Below are 22,011 nucleotides of genomic sequence, written 5' to 3' on the forward strand. Positions count from 1 at the left end.
AAACAGGAGACTCATCATGAGGAAAACATGGGGAGGGGAACATGGGGAGGGCTAACATCCAGAGGAGTTAGCCGTGTTAGTCTGTAGTAGCAAAATGGCAGAGAGTCCAGTAGCACCTTTAAGACTAACCAACTTTACTGTAGCATAAGCTTTCAAGAACCATAGTTCTCTTCATCAGATGCATCTCTTTGCCAGAAAAAGGAGTGTGTACATCTCTGCCCCACCCTATTATTTGCATTCTTATGCTTGTACAGTATCAATACCAGAAACAAAGCAGCATGGGGAAAAAATGCTTCCCTCTCCCACATCTCCCCCAGCTTTGCACATGAATGGCCAGAGAAATGAATGAATCCAGATGGAGGCCACTGTTGTGTCTAGAATGGCCCTTATTTACACTTTGTTCCCATCCCTTAGTGACTGAGGGGGGGAAAAGAGAACAAAGTCAACATTGGTTGGGGAAAACAAGGCTGCTACTCTGTTGCTCTTTGTCTATGACACATTACAGGAGCTTTTGGGAGAATGTATTACTTTAACTTAGGCTCTGTACAGGGGATGGATGAAGAGACTTATTTATTTAAGCATCTGATTAGTATCTATTTAAGTAGTTCTGTCCTGCTTTTCTCCCCACTGGGGACTCAAAGCAGCTTAAAAAGAGACATTAAAAATACAATGTATTCAAAGAAAGAGAAAAACTCCTAGGCTGAACCAGAATTCCCTGGAATGGTTCCTAGGTAAGCCTTATTCTTACTCCTTTTGAGCCATTGTAAAGCCCACTCTACAGAGCCCACTATTGACATGTGTACTCTCTGTTTTTATCAGATTTATAATCTTCTTCCTTGAGGGAAATACAGTTTTCCTGTTTCCAGTCCAAGAGTTTGTGCAATGTGCTGATAGCAATAGAACTGCCTTCCATCCTTTCTCACAGCGGTTTCCCAAGTTTTTCAAAAATGGATTTAAAATTGGTAAATGGGCATAGTGGTTACATTGTTTTTAAAATGGAGACACCTGCTAGAACAAATAAGGAAGAGTAAAAAGAAGGAAGAAATCAGCATTGGATTCAGAGCAAATAGGCATGCTATTTGAAGAGCAAAGTCACAGGGAAACCAGGTTGAAACAGCAAAAAAAGCTCGTTTCTAGGTAGATTTGTATGCACACTTCAACATTTATTTAATTTCTTTATGTATTCTTTTGTTTTGTTTAATGGGGCAGTATCTATAAAGTAATCAAGTGAACATTTATTGATTATCAAGTTAAAAATACTGTATGATGCAAAACTGATATTTTGTAAGTGGATTTATTGACTCCACGATTACTTACATATGGGCTGCTTCCACACACGTTGGATAATCCACTTTCAATGCTCTTTAGTGAACATTTGAAACTGATTTTCCATGTGTGGAACAAAAAATCCACTTCTAAAGGATTACAAAAGTGCATTGAAAGTGCATTATTCAACGTGTGTGGAAATGATATACTCAATTCAGCAAACTTAATGGAGATGAACAATTTTTATAGCATCAATTTTCAGGAATGATCATCTGCAATTCTGGAAATTAGGCGTATATAGTGAACCAGACACCATCATGTCTGAGTTTCAAGTGCCCTAGTCTTTGCTGAATAGTAAGTGAGCAAGAATGCAGATGGGCAAGTGAGAGAAAAAAACTTTCAAAATGTTAGTTGTAGATTTTCCAGGCGGTATGGCTGTGATCTTGGCATTGTAGTTCCTGACGTTTCACCAGCAGCTGTGACTGGCATCTTCAGAGGTGTAGCACCGAAAGACAGAGATCTCTCAGTGTCAATGTGTGGAGAAGATGGTAGCAGGTAATTTATAGCCTTGCAGATAAGATTAGCATGTCAACCACCAATACATATGCAAAAGAACATCATCAAGATACAGTGAAGCTTCCCCTCATTAGCATTCCACACCCTGGGAAACTCTTACAGGATGACTCAGCCCAAACCCACCTTCCTGAGTAGATATAAATTACCTGCTAACATCTTCTCCACACATTGACACTGAGAGATCTCTGTCTTTCGGTACTACACCTGTGAAGATGCCAGTCACAGCTGCTGACGAAACGTCAGGAACTACAATGCCAAGACCACGGCCATATGGCCTGGAAAATCTACAACAACTAATGTTCTCCGGCCGTGAAAACCTTCAACAATATATTTCAAAATGTTGTTATCCACTGAGAACCTTTCAGAATGTCAGGGTAGAAATGTAAAAAGGTATAAAAATAAATTAAATACAGAGATATCTTCAAATTGTGACAAACACAAGCTCACTGGTAGTACAATTAACCATGCATTTTTGTGTGATAAAGGTCTCTGTTTCAATCTTGAGAAGAAGGGTTAGGAAATTCCTTCAGATGAATTGAGAAAGGAATACTTAGATGAAATAGTATTAGCATTTTTTCCCCTACTGGGTGAGGGTTTTAGCCATCTCTAAAACCTCATCAGTTCTCACTCAGCCCTTAGTTTTTCCCGTGGATGTCTATAGAGCAATTCTTAGTATTTCAAAGGATTTTGGACATCCATAGTGTCCACAGATGAAGCTCTTGGTGTTTGGATGAGATTAAGCACTCCCCTTATGTAGCTCACTTATTGTGGGATATCTTTGACCTGTAACGAAATCAGGCAACCATACAAAAACAAATGTGAAAAGGGTCACTTCATATATTTAATCTTATTATACATTTCTTTCTAAATTACAAAGTCAACAAGTTGCAAGTATAGTTTGCTACAAAGCTTTCTGTACGAAATATCTTCTATAAGAAAATACATCTCATTAAACATTTCCTGTAAATAAATTATTTCAAATACTAGATCTTGCAGGAAAATAAGGGAAGGGCATGCAGAAGCCATCCAATAACCTTTGAACGAGTGGGAGTTCTTAGTTTGCAACTGCTGGCTGCGCTGAGGGACTCCTTCCTGTCATCTCACAGAGGTAAAAGGATTAGGGTGAGATATGTGGATGCCATTCACTTCAGCAAAGGGTAAAATCTCTAGTAGAAATGATGCCTTATTCAGGCTGGGCACAGTGGGATGCAGAATCGAACCTTTGAATTTTAAAGGTTACATAAGCCCCTCTGTATAATTGTTTTCAAAAGAAAAAAATGAAACAGAGTCCTCAGCTCCAAGATGGCATGTAGTAATGGTGGAGGTGAGGGGGACACACAATCTATTACATGCAAATGCTCACAAAGGAGCTCTCACAGTTTTAAAAAAATGAAAAACCACCCTGAGAGGCTGCAGTTTTGGATGGAAGAGGTGCAGGAGTGTGGAGGAGGGGTTGTTCCTTCCTATACTAGATAGATTTTTGCTCACCCTGCTCCAACTGCTCCTCCCACCCAGTAGTATTCCATTTGTAAATTTTCAAGGGTACTTTTCTTCACCTCTGGACCTTTGCTGGATAAAAGCAGCTTGGGGAAAGATTCTGAGTGGAAGGAACCACCAACATAGAAAGGCTTGAGCAAATCTTCTGCTAAAAAAATCTATCTCCTGAAAGTGTCTGCCTTTTATTAAATGCCTGTTCGGGCTTTGTATTTGCATTTGGATGTCTACTTTATGTCTGGATAATGCAAGATATTCTGAGCGTTAAGACTGATGTAGGTGAGTGGATACTGGTACAAAGTACAGCATTAATTGTATACATGCACTCTGCACTTTAAAACTATTTAACTTTTCTAGATTTCTTTACATTCTTTCTTGGAGTGTTAAGGCAGGGAGAGGAATTGAGAGACTTAGAAAAATGTTGGTATCCTCTTTGAACTAGTTTCTAGCGTGGCATTTCAACTGGCTCAGAATCAGTTTTCAGTTGTAGTGTAGACAAGTCCTTAGATAATTTTAAAATCTGTGAATCCTTAATGACATGATAACTCATATATGATTTCCAGGCTTGAGTTACAAATAAGCCATAATTTGCAGAACTCACAAACATGAAGTAGCAACAGAAAGCTTCAAAGAAGGGGTTGAGGGAAGCATAGTGGCCAGAGATCCTATTTATTTTAGATTCTTTTAAGATGGCTCATTTCAACATAGGTTTAATCACACAGGGTGGTGGGAAAAACTTATCATCGGAATACCCCTTAGGAATGGCACAAAGTAAAACAAAGAAACAGGTACACACTTTCTCTCAGCCTGTCAACCATATTGCCTGGGGCGATCCTACCCCTCCATTCTTTCCCTAGCCTCTTCTGCTAAATAACAAATAACACATTTGAAAAGATAAGTGAGTATAGTAAGAGAAAATGCAGGGGTGCTGGGAGAGAAATAAACCAGATAGCAGAATTCATCATTCATATGTATCATTCTATTAATACTGCTGCGGCAATTAAGAAATCGTTGTTGTCCACTACATTCAATGGAAGCAGCTGATACTATCCACATGGTTAACACTCATTTGAAGTAAGAACTTGCTCTTTTGCCAGTCTGTGCTGTTATGTTTCCTCATATGATGTCCTTTATGAATAACTGATCATGTGTCCATGTTCATGGCAGCTTTTATTTTATGGGTTCTCTTGCCACTGGCACCTTGATGCTTCCATCTTTAGTGTCTCCAATCCTTGATTTATGCTGAACAGCCCTCTTGGCACAGTCTTTAATTGCTATACAGCCAACGGACAAGGTTGTCTCCCTTTGAGACAAAAGTACACAAGAATTTACCAGGCAATTCCCAGCATCTTGACATTCACAACTAGCAGCTCAACATCCTATTCCGTTCTGAGAGCATCCAGGAACAGCTCTGTTTATCTCTCAGCTTCAAATTTGCTAGCAGTAAACTGAGACTCATACAAAAACATGTGCTGTGTTATATAAAGAGGACACCATTCTGATCAAAACACTCCATCGATCTGTGAAGCTAAACCACATAGACTATCACCCCTGCTCAATGCCTATCTTCAAGGTGAACTTCCTTAAAAAATATTAACTGTTTATTCCCTCCCACCCACTCAGCAGCCTGCAAAATTTAGCACTCCTGTTTGGCTGGACATCAGTTTCTGATTCATATGAAAGCCTTGAATTGTTAACAAGTAAAGTTAACAGGTTACGACATTCACAATAACTTTTCCCTCCAAATATGTTCTGTTTGCTATGGAGTTCTCTTTTACTGTTTGCTGTGGAGTTCTCTTTTATCCAAGAATGCGTTGATAGAAATGTCCATCAGCAAAGCACTGCTTTGTCTTGTACACACGTAGTAGAGCAGTTATTTTACAATCATACTGGGAGAAGCTACCCACAACTAATGCAGACAACTTGTTGAGAAGTCACAGGTCATGCATGTAGCATGGTAAAGTTCAACTGTCATTGGCACTGTACTTTTCCACAAAGAGTTGGCACCATTGGCAGAATGACACTGAAATAATTTAGACATTCCGGCTGCCTTGGCATTCCTCTCCAGGGCAGAAATGTCATTCAGTCTGGGATGATGCTTATTCCTGCCAAAGTTGCCACTTTGGTCATTCTGCTCTTATTTACACAATCCTTATGGTCCACCATGCTGCACTGCGCTCAGTATGTAGAGTTTGTGGCCTGCTGGTTATAGACTCTGCATCATCAGATCTTCTGGCAGACATGAAGTCTTGCTTTGGAAGAGTAGGTGGCATCTTTCCAGATTTTGCATGACAAACCTTTGGCACAGTCACATCGCTGGAAAATCTCCAAGCCATGGGATCCTTTCTTGCGCTGTTTGGTGCACACCTCCCCCTGGTGCAAAACAGGCTTACAAATTTTGGTCCAGAAATGACGTGCACAACAGAACCCCTCAGTACAGTCAGAGGACCTTAAACACGGGTCTCCTTCGTGACCTAAAAAAAGAGGATACCATAGCACTTAATGCACAGGGGAAGAAAAGGAATGAATTAAACAGAGACTTTCTAAGAATCCTGGATAAACAAATACTTGCTCAATGGTATTATTTAGAAAGATCAGAGAAGAGAAGATCAGAGAAGGATCCCCATCATCACCTTTCTGGTCTTGCTGTTCCAGTTCTTCATGTTATAGTTTGATATTTAGGCAATGTAAAAGGGATTCCTTTACAAGACTGTAAGCCATCCCATTTTTAAAAAATAAATTCACATGAACTGGCTTTATACTGAATCAGACCATTGGTCTTTCAGTCTTGCCTACTGGGGGGGGGGGTCTACTTGTCTCTCCAGGGTCTCAGAGTTTTTTCACATCACTTACTATCTGGTCCTGTTAAGTGGAGATGTCAGGGATCGAATGTGGGGCCTTCTGCACACAAAGCAGACGTTCTACCGGTGGGCCACGGCTCCTCCCTCAAGGCTGGGAAAGGTACATAAATAATTTAAACCAGGGCTTTTTTTTCTGGGAAAAGAGGTGGTGGAACTCAGTGGCATAGCGTGGGTTGCCAGCACCCAGGGCAACTCCCAGCAGGAGGTGGCACCCCTGGCAGCATGTGCTCCTGAGACCTCCTGCCTCCAGCTGGGGGGAAGCACTCAAGGATGTGGCGATAGAGGCAGCCCATCCCTGGCAAGCTGGGGTGCAGGGCCCACACTGAGGCTCAGTGTGCCACAAAAGAGCCAGGTGCCTTGGGCTATGTGCGGGGAGGAAACAGGATCAGGGGCTGGGGCCACCAGACACATGATTACTTTCAAGAGGTGCTGGAACTGCATTCCACCATGTTCCTGCTGAAAAAAAAGCCCTGATTTAAACACACAAATAAATGCATGTTTCTGAAGTCTTACTGCTGGCATTAGTATAGCACACCATGGATATGATCCATATCTGGAAGATTCTCACAGGCTTAAAAGAGCCCTTTCCCCCTACCTCAGGAGAAGGGCAGGCAGTGCAATGAGCCGTGAAGGAGAATGGGTGGCCCCTGCTTCTGTCCCAGATCCCTCACCCAGCCCCTCCCTCTCCAATTGGTGCAAGACCGTCTCTTGTGCTTCACAGCATGAGTTCTTTATCACAAGAGGAAAAACTGGATGAGGATCTAGGCAACACTCTCTGACTTCCCATTCACTTCCTGCATTCGCACGCAAGAAGCAAAGTGGAAAAACAGGTGTTTATTGGATTTATAGGAATCCTGTAAATCCTGTAGGAATCCTGAGCTGATATGATGTTGGTTTTCCTTATTCTGATTTCATATATCCATAAGTAGGCTGATGCAGTAAAAACTTCAAACAACAGAAATTCATGGGGAGGAGGAGATGTTACAAAGAGAAGCCAGATTAAAACAAAATCCAATAAAATGAGCGAAGACTCTGCTAGATGAAGACCACTCTCAGCTGCTGATAGACAACGTAAGATAAGCATAAAATCAGATCTAGGAAAGCGCCGGCTGAAATATCATTATCAGATCCAGTTAGGAAGTTACAGAGATATACAGTTGTAAGGGATGGAATATGCAAGATCTTAGCACTTATAGAGAGTGAAAAATTCAAAGTCCTTGTTAAGACCTAGTGGTGAGGCAGAGACAGTACTGAATGTCTTGATAAATTCTACTTCAACAATTTAATATTGGATTAAATTGGAAGATTAACAGGTGTATGAGCCCAAGACAGTATAGCTGACAAATTTCTCACTTTCTAGAGGTAGATGTTTTCTGCACAAAAATAGTTTTTAACAAAGGAGAGAAAAGTGTGATAAAATTATGCCATCAGTTGCCACTGAATCAGTGACAATGGCCATTTCCACACACGTTGAATAATGCACTTTCAATGCACTTTCGTAATCCTTTAGAAGTGGATTTTTTGTTCCACACATGGAAAATCAGTTTCAAATGTTCACTAAAGAGTATTGAAAGTGGATTATCCAACATGTGTGGAAGCAGCCAATACGTAAACTTCTGATTCCAATGAAAAGAGAATAGTTTACTTTCACTTTTGTGCATATTGATTTGGGATTAAATTACTATGAATTTAAAAGCAATTATAGATGATATTGTACCCTTTATAACAACAACAACAACAACAACAACAACAACAACATTCAATTCATATACCACCCTTCAGGACAACTTAACGCCCACTCAGAGCAGTTTACAAAGTATGTCATTATTATCCCCACAACAAAGCACCATGTGAGGTGGGTGGGGCTGAGAGAGCTCCAGAGAACTGTGACTAGCCCAAGGTCACCCAGCTGGCTTCAAGTGGAGTCTATCAAAAATGACTATAAATGTATTAAGTATGTGCTGGAGATGAGAGAAGCAAATTGGTACCAATTTTTCACGTGTGGTGGGATTGTAGTATTAGACTTCTGTAAAAATATACAGAAAGGGGTACAAGATATTATGGGCAAAGAATTGCCACAGTTACCAATAATATATTTATTTGGATACAATTTACAACAACTTCAAAAAAAAGGTATCATATTATATTTACTACTGTCAGCCAGAATAATACTTGCAGAAAACTGGAAACAAACAAAAGAGAGCTAGTTTGGTGTAGTGGTTAAGAGCGACAGGCCTCTAACTTGGAGAAATGGGTTTGATTCCCCACTCCTCCACTTGAAGCCAGCTGGGTGACCTTGGGTGAGTCACAGCTTCTAGGAGATCACCCACCTCACATGGTTGTTGTGGGGATAATAATAACATACTTTGTAAACCACTCTGAGTGGGTGTTAAGTTGTTCTGAAGGGCAGTATATAAACTGAATGTTGTTGTTACCTAAAGTGAAAATTTGATATAGAAAGCTATAGTTCATTATGCTCATGGATGAAATTTCTATGACAAAGCATGAGCCATCAAAGAAGATACAAGTTCAAAACTGTTTTGTTCAGCAATGGTCTCCTTTGATTGCATTTTGGAACAGAAACTTTCTCCTGGAATTTTTAAGAAAAGAAGTGTTGAACTGGAATTAAAAAGGAGGGGAGAGGTGTTCTATATTTTTTGTGTCGCCTGCATGTTTCTGTTTTGGAATTATTTGTATACTCTTGCTATTTACATATTTTCTCTCTTTCTAATTAAAAAAACTCACTGAATTCAGCAAAATTTACTTCTGAGTAAATCTGCCTCTGATTTGGCTGTACGTCTACATCGAACAGTGCTTTAACACATTGGTCTAAAACTATATTACATATTTTACCGTAAGATACATGTTAGTATTACATACATTTCTTGTACAGTCCAATCCTATTCATGTTTACTCAGAATTAAGTCCAACTAGGTTCAATGGAACTTGCTCTCCGTTAAACCTACCCATCATTGTGGCCTTGGAGTGCAAAATGACATGCATTTCTTGGCTTTCTTTGCATGTAATAAGTACATTATTGCCAGGGGTCATTTCGTAGAAAAAGAGCTGGAGGGACTCATTAGCATAACTCATTAGCATAACTCATTAGCATATGCTATGCCCCTTGCCATCACCAGAAGTGTGTCAAGGGCATAACTGATTTGCATATGCCACGCCCCCTGACATCACCTATCCTGGCTGTTTTGGACCCAATCCTGGCCATTCAGGGCCAAAATTGGGCCCAAAAGGGCAAAAAGGGGCTGAAAATGGCCGAAAAGAGGCCCAAAATGGTCAGGATTGGGCCGCTGCTGAGTGGGAGAGTGATCTACCACCTGTGAGAGGCCCGATCTGGGCCATTTCGGCCCCAATCCAGGCTGAAATGGGCCCAAAATGGCCGAGAGTCAGCTGGGCAGGGCCACCTGACGTGACCTCTTTGGGGAACTGCTGGAACTGCGTTCCTGCGCATTCCCCCTCGAAATGAGCCCTGATTATTGCTATTCCTAGCTTGTAGAGGCTGAGCTGATATGATTCATATTAGTTCCCAGAAACAGCAGAACAGGCCTCGTTTCACATTCTATGGTAACATCCAAATTAAGCTACCGTTGCATGCTGTGTAAGGAACTGCGTCTGAAAATGGTCCAAAGCTAGCTAGTGCAGAATGCAGCAGCTAGAATGCTGGCAGGAACTCACTGGGGAGATCATTAGCCTCCAGTTTTGCATCAATTGCACTAGCTGTGATCTTTATTATTTATTTATTTATACCCCACTTTTCTCCAAAATTGGGATCCAAAGTGGCTTAGAACATAGGGCTGCCAAGCTCCCGCTGCCACTACCTGCTATCACTTCCATGTTTTTCCTGGAAGTGATATCATCATACCTATAACATCAGCTCCCCCACCATGTCTTCACCCCCTACCTTCCTATAACCTCTCATAACCTCCCATAACACTAGCAATATCATTTTATCCTCACAACAACTCTATAAGGTAGGTTAGGCTGAGAGAGAGTGACTGCTCCAAGTCACCCAGCAGTCTTCCACAGGAGAGTGGACATTCAAACATGTCTCCCAGATCCTAGACTAACACTCTTACCACTATACCACACTAGCTAAAGTTCTCTCTTGGCCCAAATTCAATTGCTGTGTTGCCTTCTAAAAAGTATTAAACAGCCTTGGACCACGGTGTCTGAGGGCTGCCTCCCATTCTCTTCTATGAACTGACCTTAAGCCAGAGTGGGTCATTTCAACCAGGTTTTGGGATTCCTTGTCCAGGAAGCCTGATCAATCCTCTCTCTGCTGCCATTTTGGAGGTTGGTTTTCTTTCTGGAGGACTTTTTGAGAGAGTGGAACTCAATTCTGTGATTTTATTATATGGTCCACCACACCTTTTTATCCTGCTACTTTACTGTATTGTTTTTGATGCATTTGGGATACAGACTCTCTTGCTGCAAGCTAATTTTATATATTTGGTTTCAGTTGGGTTTATGTATTTTATATTTTTAGACTGCTTTGACCATTTTCTAAAAGGGCTTAAATTTCATTTATATTGTTGTTTTTATGTCACCTTGAGTAATTTGTAGAAGAGTGAAAAGTAAGGAAGGAAGGAACTGACTTTCTAAAAGCACTTTACCTGCTCCCTTTTCAAAGGCAATCAAAATACAAGAGATTGATAATCCACTCCTACCTTTTATGTGTGTCAACTTGGACTGCGCTTTCCCTAAATTCTGCCAGCCCAAGTCCTTGCTGGGATAGTGATTATTTTTCTTGTTGCGGGGTACTTCTAGGGCTGGGATATGTGGTGTGAGAATGCTTTCAGTCACTGGTATGCAGATACCTAGGGAGACAAGTAAAATGAGAAAAGATAGGTCGTATGAGAACAATATGACAGTAGGCGTAATATTCACTAAGAAAGAGTGCGCTGAGAGAAAATGAAGGAGTCCATTTTATATTTGATTTCAATAAATCCTAATGCCAGGTTTAAATTGGGCCAATATTACTATCCCCTTGTTGTAAAGGTGTGTGTGGGGGGGGGGGTGAGGCTGAGAAAGTTGTCTACAGGGAACACATGCCATAAATGAGGTGTAACTCTGCTGTACCATTAGATATATAGTTCTCACTGCGGTAGTATTATTTCTGGACTGTAACACTTCGGACTTCAAGTGGGTGTCATACATAAAAAATGCCCACCCTCACAGAAAACTAGAAAGAAGCCTTGTCTTCTCCTTGACATGTAGTGGAATGTATGCAAGGTGTTAATTAGAATGGTGAAGTATTAAGATGGATCCCCTCAATTTTTTCACTCAATCTTATTGAATTCTCCTCCATATTACACCTCCTATATGACATACAGACCTCATAACCTCCAACATAGCTCTTTTGAGTGCTCAAAGGAGACCCTCCCTTCCTTTTCATAAATGGAAACACTGGTTGGATCCATCCCATTGAATCATGTGGGTCCTCCACTGGCAAGCAGCACAACCATTGCAACCAGAATCAGGTTACTCACCTCACTAAGAAGTAGACATTAGTCACTGTGCTATACCATCTAGGGCTGCCAAGTCCAGCTTGGGAAATTCCTGGAGATTTGGGGATGCAGCCTGGGGAGGGGGCAATTTGGGGAAGGAAGAGAGCTGCCAGACCTTTATCAAGGGCAGGGAATCCACCATCCCTGGCTCCCATTTCCCATCACTGTTCAAAGCGGTGGCAAGAGAAATCGTTTTAAAAATGGCTGTCAGTCCAACAGTGTGACATCAATTCTGAGGAAAACTCAGAAGTGACATTAGTTCTGTCTTGGTTTTACCATAGAGTTTCTGGTGATTCTTAGAGAGGCATGATGTCACATTGTCATCGACAGCTGTCCCTCCTGTGTTGATCCCCAAGTGTCTTGCTGGTTGCCAGGCCATGCTTGATGACCCTAGATCTCAGCAGGGATGTGATGCCATTGAGTCCACTGTCCAAAGTTGCCATTTCCTTTAGGGATTATATATCTATGTAATCTGGAGATCTGTTGTAATTCTAGAAGATACCCAGCCTTACTTGGAGGCTGGCAACCTTAACAACAGCTTTATTGCAAACCGATAACTGGCTTGATATGAAATCCAGTATAGGAAGGCCTTAATTTTCACTTGTACATTTTGTAACCCAGCAAACACCCATTGTCAAATCCCATTCACCACAATAAGAAATACATTTTGCTTGGTGCTGCAGTGGCCTCAGTGTTGACTGTTACATGTAAAATAAATAGGGTTGCTACTTGCATATCACATCTCACCTTTCTGGCTAGTGTGAAAATAGCTTAAACATTCATAAGTATGCATCGTGTCCTCCCCTGAAATTGGTGAAAGAGATGTACCAATACTGCCCCTTGATACTTTTTTTTTTTTTTTAGTAAGCAAGGGCCTGGGACTACAAATATATCCATTTGTAGCTGTCTGAGCTGTGAGCAACTATGTTGGTGTGTGCAGGAATGGGGGACTGGTGAATGAGAAATATAACACTGTCCATCAGACTACATCTTGGATCCTCCCTAAAACATTTTCACCAGTTCCCCATTCCTGCAGTAGACCTATAACTCTTTCCAGCTATTTCTGGGTTTTTCCATTCCCTAGTAGCAGCATGGGGGGAGGGGGGGGTGAAAGTTTTGAATTGCAGTGGGAGAGGGAGAGGAAGTTGTGTTATGCAGATAGAAATCCTGTTATTTCTGGAAAGTTTTGGTTGGTTCCAAGCCTATAGGTGTTCCAGATTTCAGCTTTGTGGGTGGTATGGAAGTATCTTAATCATCCTGGAATATACTTTGAATTCCATATTTTGAAGGATAGACACACGAAGTTCCTATCTTGTTTTGAGGGAGAGACATGCAACTGTCTTGTTTCCTCATTTTTGTAGTGATCAGACTTTCCAAGTTAAATGGAAGTGCAGTGACTATTATGAGAGTCCCACTGAATGAACCAGAAGGTTATTGAAGCCCAGTGTTTTTACAGAGGGGATAGTAAAATGCCTCTCATCCTCTGATCGAGATTTGATTAAGCTGATACCTTGATTCCTTCTATTCTTCTTATGCTGTACTTTCTTGCCCGGGCAATTCAGAAAAAGTACTTAGAGGACCAAGTGAAATTCCACCAAAACACAACTAGCCATTTAGGTTTTTTAAAAGACAGTAACTCAAATACCATTATTGCAGCGGTTTCCCGGGCAGCACATGCCATCTCTGTGACAACGCTTCTTTTTCCTCCTACAAATCATGCAGGCAGAAGTGGCTTGATGAGGACTATGGCAGTATTTCCCAACTTCACATTCCTTGTCATTGGTGCAAGGGTAAGCCTAGGAGAAGAGAAGAGGGGGAAACAGTATTAGTTAACACACCTTGCCAATTACAAAACAAAAGAAAGGAAGAAAAATGGAAGTACAGCCGAGGGAACTGACAGACTTGAAAAATTTTCAGATAGGAAATGTTATATGACACCTCAGATCCTGGATTTATGGCTCAGTAATTACAGCTGATACCATGGAGCTTTCCACTTTATTCTGTAAGTTAAAGAATAACCAAATTCTTTTAAGCCATGACATTCACCAGGGCCGGCGCCAGAGGTTTCAGCGCCTGCGGCGGCGGGCGCGCACGCGCCCCACGGGAGGCGTGATGACGTCATCGCAGACGTCATCACGCACCACAGGGGGGCTGGGCTGCGCGCGGACCGCCGAGCGCAGAAGCTGCGGGCTGCTGCTGGAGCAGCGCGTGGAGGCTGATCCATGCGCTGTCCCAGCAGCAGCTCACAGCTTCTGCGTTCGGCTGGGGCGGAGGAGCACGCAGCTGAGCTGGCGTGGCTGGCTGCAGCAGTAGCTGTAGCCAGGCAGGCAGCCCCGTGCCGCCGCCGCCACATGCCCCAGCCGAGTGCAGAAGCTGCGGGCTGCTGCTGTAGCGGCGCGCGGAGGCTGCTCCGTGCGCCGCCCCAGCAGCAGCTCATGGCTTCTGCGCCCGGCTGGGGCGGAGGAGCGCGCAGCTGAGCTGGCGTGGCTGGCTACAGCCGCTGCTGCAGCCAGCCAGCCAGCTCCGTGCTGCCGCCGCCGCGCGCCCCAGCTGGGCGCAGAAGCCGCGAGCCGCTGCTCGAGCGGCGCACAGAGGCTGCGCCCGGCTGAGGTGTGTGGCGGTGGCAGCAGCGGCAGCAGCAAGGGGCTGGCTGGCTGGCTGGCTGGCTGCAGCAGTAGCTACAGGCGGCCCTGTCATGCCAGCTTCGCTGCGCGCGCCTCTGCCCCCAACACCCCCTCCAGCGCCCCTCCAGTGCCCACGCACCCGAGGCCACCGCCTACCTGGCCTCCATGGGCGCGCCGGCCCTGACATTCACACAAACTGGAAGCCTGCCAACAGCATGTATCAGGAGTGCACAGAATTTATATCCTGCCTTTTTGCCCAACCAAGGTGGCTTAATAAGCAAAACAAGGGAAACGCCCGGATAGTGAAGACTACAAACAACCAACAGATCCGGGAATATACAATTAATAATCAATTCATTTTTCTTTATGGACACTATAATAGTGCAAAGGTGCAGATGTGCAAAGTGCAAAAATAATGTACAATAAATATAATAAATACAATAAGATCTCTTGTTTCTTCTGTCCAAGTGGTCACAAAGTAATAGCAATGTCCAAAGGGAATAACATGAAAACCCACAATGGGGACTAGGCAGAGAGTCACAGTACTAGATGGGCGGTGACCCCAGTCCAAGTTGAAGAGAAGTCCAACTGTGCTGACGGGATTATGCGTGCATCTTATACAATTCCCGTTTCGGGAATTCCTTCTTCCTGGGCACAATTAATTCTGGACTTGGTGTGTCATTTGAAGATAGCTCTGAAAGCACAGGATGCAGAGATGGCTGGCTAGACCATTTTGCTGAGTCAATGCAGCAGGTCTCTATAGGGATACCGCATCATGCATGCGCTTGTATCACTGGTGAATCCTTTGGACATTGCTATTACTTTGTGGCCACTTGGACAGAAGAAACAAGAGATCTTATTGTATTTATTATATTTATTGTACATTATTTTTGCACTTTGCACATCTGCACCTTTGCACTATTATAGTGTCCATAAAGAAAAATGAATTGATTATTAATTGTATATTCCCGGATCTGTTGGTTGTTTGCAACCAAGGTGGCTAGCAATTAAAAGCAGTGATATGCAGTGATATGGGGGACCCACGGAAAATCCATGTCTTGCTCAACTCACATGATATGTGAGTGGACATATCAAGCATATCAACGTGATCATGCGCTCCTGATCTGCACAGTTGCATGTGTTGGAGAAGAAATGCAAGATCAGGTGGACTATTGTTTGTATTGGTGACAAGGCCCACAAGGCACCTGGTGGCGACCCTCAAGTTTGTTCTAATTGATGGATAAAGGACAACTTGATAATCGAGTGGAATATTTATTGTCAAGTGGCTTTTGAATCAACTCATCAATTAATAAATCAGTGAAAGCTAAAAATAGATTTTGCATTAGTTCATCTGGAATTTGATATTGTAAAAGTCTCATGTTCCTCAAATGTTCCTCTACTGATTTATACTTGGCCAGCTTTCAGTACAATGGTGTCAACAAGAGCCAGTGTGGTGTAGTGGTTAGAGTGTTGGACTAGGATCTGGAACACCCAAGTTCAAATCCCCACTTTGCCATGGAAGCTTGGGCCAGCTCCTACTTCACAGAGTCGTTGTGAAGATCAAATGGAAGAGAGGAGAATGATGTGGACCGCTTTTGGTCCCCATTGGGGAGAAAGAAGAAATGTAACAATTTATTCATTTACAAAATGTGTGTTCTGTTTCTCCAGAGACCTGCTTGAATAAATAATAAGTGCCCTAATAAGTATCCCTTTAACAATTTAAGAGATGCTTGAGTCACATTCAAATGCCAGGAGGTAACAGCTATTTATATTGTAGCAGCCATGATCAATCTTCTTCAAGATAAGGTTAGACTTAGGATTCCTAGGCCATTGCTCCTTGATGGTACCAGGAATGGGATGTGACCCGGTGTCAGAGTATCTGTGTTGCATGCAGGAGGTTTCAGGTTCAGGTGCCTGTTAAAGAGATCAGGTAGCAGAGGATATGAAAGATCTCTACCTGAACACTGGAGGGCTGGTGCCAGTCAGAGCAGAAAACACTGACCTTGACAGACCAAGAGTGTCTGAATTAGTATAAGGCAGCTTCATGAGCCCACTATGTGGAAGAGGACAGAGACAGCAAGTGACAATGGAAGAAGCATCTCTAGCAAGTACCATATTTTATTGTAGCACATTGGAAAAAAATGACATTCGACTAGCTAAAACAGAGCTCTTGAAATGAAAGATGCTACAAAACTTTTTACTTATTTGGTATTTTTCTGACTCCCTTTTAACCACATCTGTCCCCCAAGGAGAGTCATAACACAATTTAAAACCAAATGAGAGAAAATCATAAATCATTAAAACAACGAATAAGAGAAGCCAGCCATCACTCCCATAAGATCAAGATTTAGTGTAAAAAAAGCATGGCCCTGGAGAAAGGGGAAGATCTAAGAACTTGGCTAGATACATAGCCAGATGATGATGAATATTTCCAAATGTATGTTGTTTTAGTTATTGGATAGTCACATAATCTAATCATTTATGTACTACAAATATAACACAGTATCTCAGTCTTTCAATAGGAGAATGATGTAAACTGCTTTGGGTCTCCATTGGGGAGAAAAGTTGGGTATAAATGAAGTGAAATTAAAAAAAATTCAATAAAACTGGGGTATATAAAGGGTTTCTCAAATGTCATGCCCAGAACTCTCAGACCCAGAAAGTGTAGCTAGTCCCCCACCCTGTTCTCCTTCAGATACCAGGTTAAAACTTCACCGTCCCCAGGCATCGCCCTTCAATCACCAAGGATTTCCCAAGCTGGAGTTGGCAAACCTACTGACGATACTCTACTGAGGATCTGGGGACATTGTAAATAAAATGTATCAGGGGGCTGCAGTAAGGAACTGAGTGAAATTACCCACCTCCCTCTTGTGTGTAGAATGCAAGCCATTCTTTTTATGTGTTGGCAGGCTATGATATTTTGCAGGGAACATTAAGCACCAAACAAGTGTATCATGATGGTTACTTTTGTACATAGGGATGTGTGAATGCATGTGCACACACTGTTTATAGATCCATTAAGAAGAAGAGCAATAGTCCCTCACAAGCCCTTTTATAAATTTTACTATGGGAAACTAATTCAGAGCTGCTGTAGCCCAGTGGTTAAGCGGTTCAGCTGCAGATCAGCACTCTACTGGTTCAGATCCCACTACTGCCATGAGCTCAGTAGGTGGCCTTGGGTAAGCCATTCCTCTCAGCCCCAGCTCCCCAGCTATATTGTGGGGATGATAATAACACTAATTGTTCTCCACGCTGATCAGTCTAGAAGAGTGGTATATAACTGCAGTTGTTGTTATACTAGAGGCAGTTACTGTCCCTTAGTACTGCTGTATATGATTAAAAAGGCAAAGGTAGTCCCCTGTGCAAGAACCGAGTCATGACTGACCCATGGGGGGACGTCACAACATTTTCTTGGCAGACTTTTTATGGGTTGGTTTGCCATTGCCTTCCCCAGTCATCTACACTTTACCCCCAGGAAACTGGGTACTCATTTTACCGACCTCGGAAGGATGGAAGGCTGAGTCAACCTTGAGCCGGCTACCTGAACCCAGCTTCCACCGGGATCGAACTCAGGTCATGAGCAGAGCTTGGGCTGCAGTACTGCAGCTTACCACTCTGCACCATGGGGCTCGTTGCTGTATATGATTAGTGCTTATTAAATTTCCCTTTCAGTCGCATAAGCAAATATATGTTATCTTCTATTAGTTCATTCAAGGTTTTCACCACATGTTTTTAAATCCTTATAATTTTAAATTGAGGAGCTTAGTATGACACTCGGAAAAACCGTTGCTGGGGAAAAAAAGATCTCCTGGAAAAATGTTGACATTTTGAGGCCATTTCCCCCAAAGTCCTATATTTAGTTGCCGTTTCCTTTTCAAAATAGTTTCATCTACCAATAGCCTGAGGTTCAATAAATATTTTAAAAACCAAAAATATTATACTGGCAATGCTTCAAAGAACGTGTTGTACATTTTTACATGCCGAGTAGCTATTGTTCACAAGCAGCTTATATGAGAACACTGAGTGAGGGGGGAAAAACAGTTCCAAAGAATCTTTGCTTTAGACACAAGCTGATTTGCATAACTAATTGTTCCTCTATGTACATCACAGAGCACAGCGACTCATGTGAAAAGTTGTACACCTATGCTGGGAACTGTGTAGGCATTTTTAAAATTCCACTCACAGCCTTTTGCATTGTGGCCTCAGACTAGCTTTCATAAAGCACGTCTTCAACATTTTTTTGTCTATCTCAAAGGTTTCCAACAGGCAAGCTCTGATTTACTGGTAGCTAACCTGCTGATGCAGAATATGCAGCCCCTAAAAGACCCAGGCAAAAATTACAAAATAATTGCTCTAGGTCTTTGAAATACAAAACAGTGTTTATTTCCTAGGATTGTTCTCTGTGCAGCACAGCTCATAACGTCATTTCTGGTGCTCCTCATGGGCCATGTTCTGTCTCTAGGATAGAACAAAATTTGGCAATATGATGGGTATGGTGGAGGGGGTAGCTCAGGATAGTCTTCATTACTCAGAAATAGTTTGGTAATCCCTGATCTATCTACCACAATTCATCCCACTCTCATTCCAAGGCACTCAGAGTGACATACATGATTTCCCCCTCCCCGTTTTATCCTCATAACAAGCCTGTAAAGTAGGCTAGACTGAGAGAGTGTGACTGGCCGAGTCAGCCAATGAGCTTCATGATTCTGTCCATGTGACTAGGGGGTCAGAGATGACATCTGCCACTGTGATCCAGCTACCCCAGTGCTACGGATTCACTCCATCTTGTTGGTTACCTGAACCCCATGAATGACTTCTGGGATCCTTCCAGTGAAATAAATTCGGAATGGATAAAATGTTTCCTATGATAATTAAAAAGACCATTTTCATCCATAGCTGGATGTTTATAAACATGATGATAACTTGACTTCTCTGGCAATAATCAGTTAAGCTCTAGTGTTTCTGCTCCTCGGAATCTGGAGATAGCAATGTCTTAATATTCTCACATAAATCTTTCCCCCTACCAAAGATCCATGGCTTGGCAAAACATTATAAAGTTGAAACACTTCTCTGAATTGACTGCAGCGCCTTTGATCTCACAAACTTGGCACGAGAGAACCCTCTAGCTTGTGAGAATCCCAGTGGGGTGCTTCTTAATTTTAGGAGAGCAGGAAACACTACTGGGGTGTACAGACAAGGCCCAGAACAATCATCTCAAAATGTACACAATGAAGGGCTTTCATGTGTCATCTCAAGTGTTGCAGCTTTTTCACTTTAAAATTGGAAGTTGCTTCAAGAGTCTCTTTTTGAGAGAAAGAGAGGAAAAGAAAGATTTTAACTTTCCATTTCAGGGATTTATCAGCATGTGTCATTCTGTGGCCTTATCATTTCTTTCGACTGGGTGGAGTTTGGTCAATATTCCAACAATCTGCCTAAAGAGACTGAATTTAAGAGAACCAGCTGTTGTTTGGTCCTGCCTTGAACTACTGGGAATAACTTAATTCCTGTGATAAAGTTTTCCTGTGTCTCATGAAGTGTCTTGGTATTAGTGTGCAGTAGAAGAAACCAGTCCATAAAGCACAGTTAAGCCATCAAAACACGTAAATCATGCAAAAGTGATTCTCCCCCCCCCACACACAAAGCTATGAATTAGAGAACTGCCCTGTTGTCCAGCACTGATCACCTAATCAATATTAATTTGTGAAAGCACAGGAAAGAGGCTCTTCTTGAAACAAATCATAATTTGAATTAACAGCTGGATTTTGTTTAAAGACATGTTGCTCAAAGCTCGGAAAATAGCAGCATCCCACCTGCCCAACCATACCCTGATCCAGTGGTTTATTAAGACCCAGGTAACACAGAGAGAAGGGTCACAAGGTGTACACATTCCTGTGCACAAGTGGCTTTGCCCCACCCAGTAAAGAGGTATTCACCGTGCCTGGCCAGGCATTATAAAATTCCTGAAAGCAAAATTTTCCAGCCCCTATAGTATTTTATTTGCTACATAAATTAAATTAGTGGGGATTAACTAGAGTGATGTTTGTGCATGATTATTCAATTTTATTTATAAATTTTGTGAGACTGTAGGTAGCAGTCTTGTAGCCTCAGACTAGGGGGCCATTAAAAATGAACCACTTAAATCATAATAGTATTATTTGCATAGAGATCTAGCACAGCGTAGCAGTTCAAATGCAGGGCCATAGCCTCGAACAACGAGACTCAGATCCCCACTCTGTCACACAGAGGTGAACTGGAAGGGGGAAATGGCCTTGGAAAAGGGCCTGCCTCCTGACCTGCTCCCGAAATGCTCCTCCAAAAGAAGCAGGGAGGGGTAGTCTACATGACCCACCCCACCCCCTGGCCCACTGCATCCTCACTCCCCCAAAGGTGGGAGAGAGAGGCAACCTGCCTGCCCAGCAAGCTGGTTATGGCCTCCCCACTCACTGCATGAGGCAAAACGGGGCCAGATGCAACCCTTCTACGGGTTCATTGGGCTAGTCCAATTCAGACAGGGGGAGGAGACATCAGTCTAACCTACCTCATAGAGTTTTTGTGAGGATAAAGTGGAGGCAGGGAGAACTATGTAATATGTCACTTTGGGTCCCAATTAGAGAAAAAAGAGGAATGATAACAATAATAATAATAATAATAACAGCAGCAACAACAATAACAATAATATAGCATTTCCTGCTCCACCTCATCCAGTCAACCATATTTATTTCCTGCAAAGCTGAAAATGGTGCACCAACTTTCTGGCTAAAGAAATAAATTTAGTATGATATATGTATTCACCCTGAACCCACTTCTATGTCTTGTTTCACTAAGACTGTTTATGGTTCGGAGTGCGTTACAAGCACTCTTTGTGTTAGAGCAAAATAGAGAGGGCTTCAACATCTGATTTTTTTAAAGTAGAGAGATACAAAGTAAATGCTTTCAGGGATTCTCTGGGGAGTGTTTCTCTCATTCTGTGCCACGGCATGTGGAATTCTTGAATCTTTCTTCAAGGAACACACAGTGTGCCCGCCAAGTCATAAAGAGGCCAGGGTGTTCAACATACAAAGAGCCTCCCAAAATAGTATCTTCGTTGTAATTCTAAGGGGTCTGTCAAGGGAAATTATAAAGTCATAAGGAAAAGCCAGAAGTCCTGGATGCAAGCAACAAGTTCTGCATTAAAACGAACCAACCTATTTCCCATTTTCAGATACTAACAATAACAGCACTCAGATTTGTTGAAGACCTTCATACAGCTCAAAAGCTTATATGTTCTCACTACCAGAACTTGTAACCCTTAACTATGGAGTTGGATTTCCCTCTCACAAATATCTATTTACCCCAAGAATTTGATCTTCCACAGATATTTCCAAAATCTGCATGCCATGTGACCTGAACAGAAAAGGAAGATCAGCTGTGAAGAGCATTTTACAATGTCAAGTACATGCTGGCTGCATACCTAGGGGCATATTTTTCATTTATGATAATTCAAGGTTTAAGTATCTTACATGTAAACACTTGGACCACTTGCACAGATTCTCAGTCTTCCCTACCTCACAAAGTTGTTGTGAGGATAAAACGGAGGGGAGGAGAAGGATGTAAGCGTCTTTGGGTGTCCAGAGTGGAGAAAAGTGGGACATAAATGAAGTAAATAAATAAATAATAAAATAAGATGGC

At 42.3% G+C, this 22,011-nt stretch overlaps 1 protein-coding gene across 1 annotated transcript in view; it reads right to left on the bottom strand.

The window, feature by feature from the left end:
• Positions 1-2,665: 2,665 nt before the first annotated feature.
• DKK2 (dickkopf WNT signaling pathway inhibitor 2) overlaps positions 2,666-22,011 on the bottom strand; it is an 81,993-nt gene continuing 62,647 nt past the window's right edge. The window contains exons 2-4 of the mRNA XM_054990075.1: positions 13,365-13,515; positions 10,880-11,029; positions 2,666-5,810 (exon numbers count right to left, since the gene is read on the bottom strand). Coding sequence (XP_054846050.1) covers positions 5,560-5,810; positions 10,880-11,029; positions 13,365-13,515 — 552 coding nt within the window. The 3' untranslated portion in view covers positions 2,666-5,559. The remainder of the gene's footprint in view (positions 5,811-10,879; positions 11,030-13,364; positions 13,516-22,011) is intronic.

This window comes from Eublepharis macularius, chromosome 10, assembly GCF_028583425.1.
Source record: "Eublepharis macularius isolate TG4126 chromosome 10, MPM_Emac_v1.0, whole genome shotgun sequence".
Taxonomy (NCBI): Eukaryota; Metazoa; Chordata; class Lepidosauria; order Squamata; family Eublepharidae; genus Eublepharis; species Eublepharis macularius.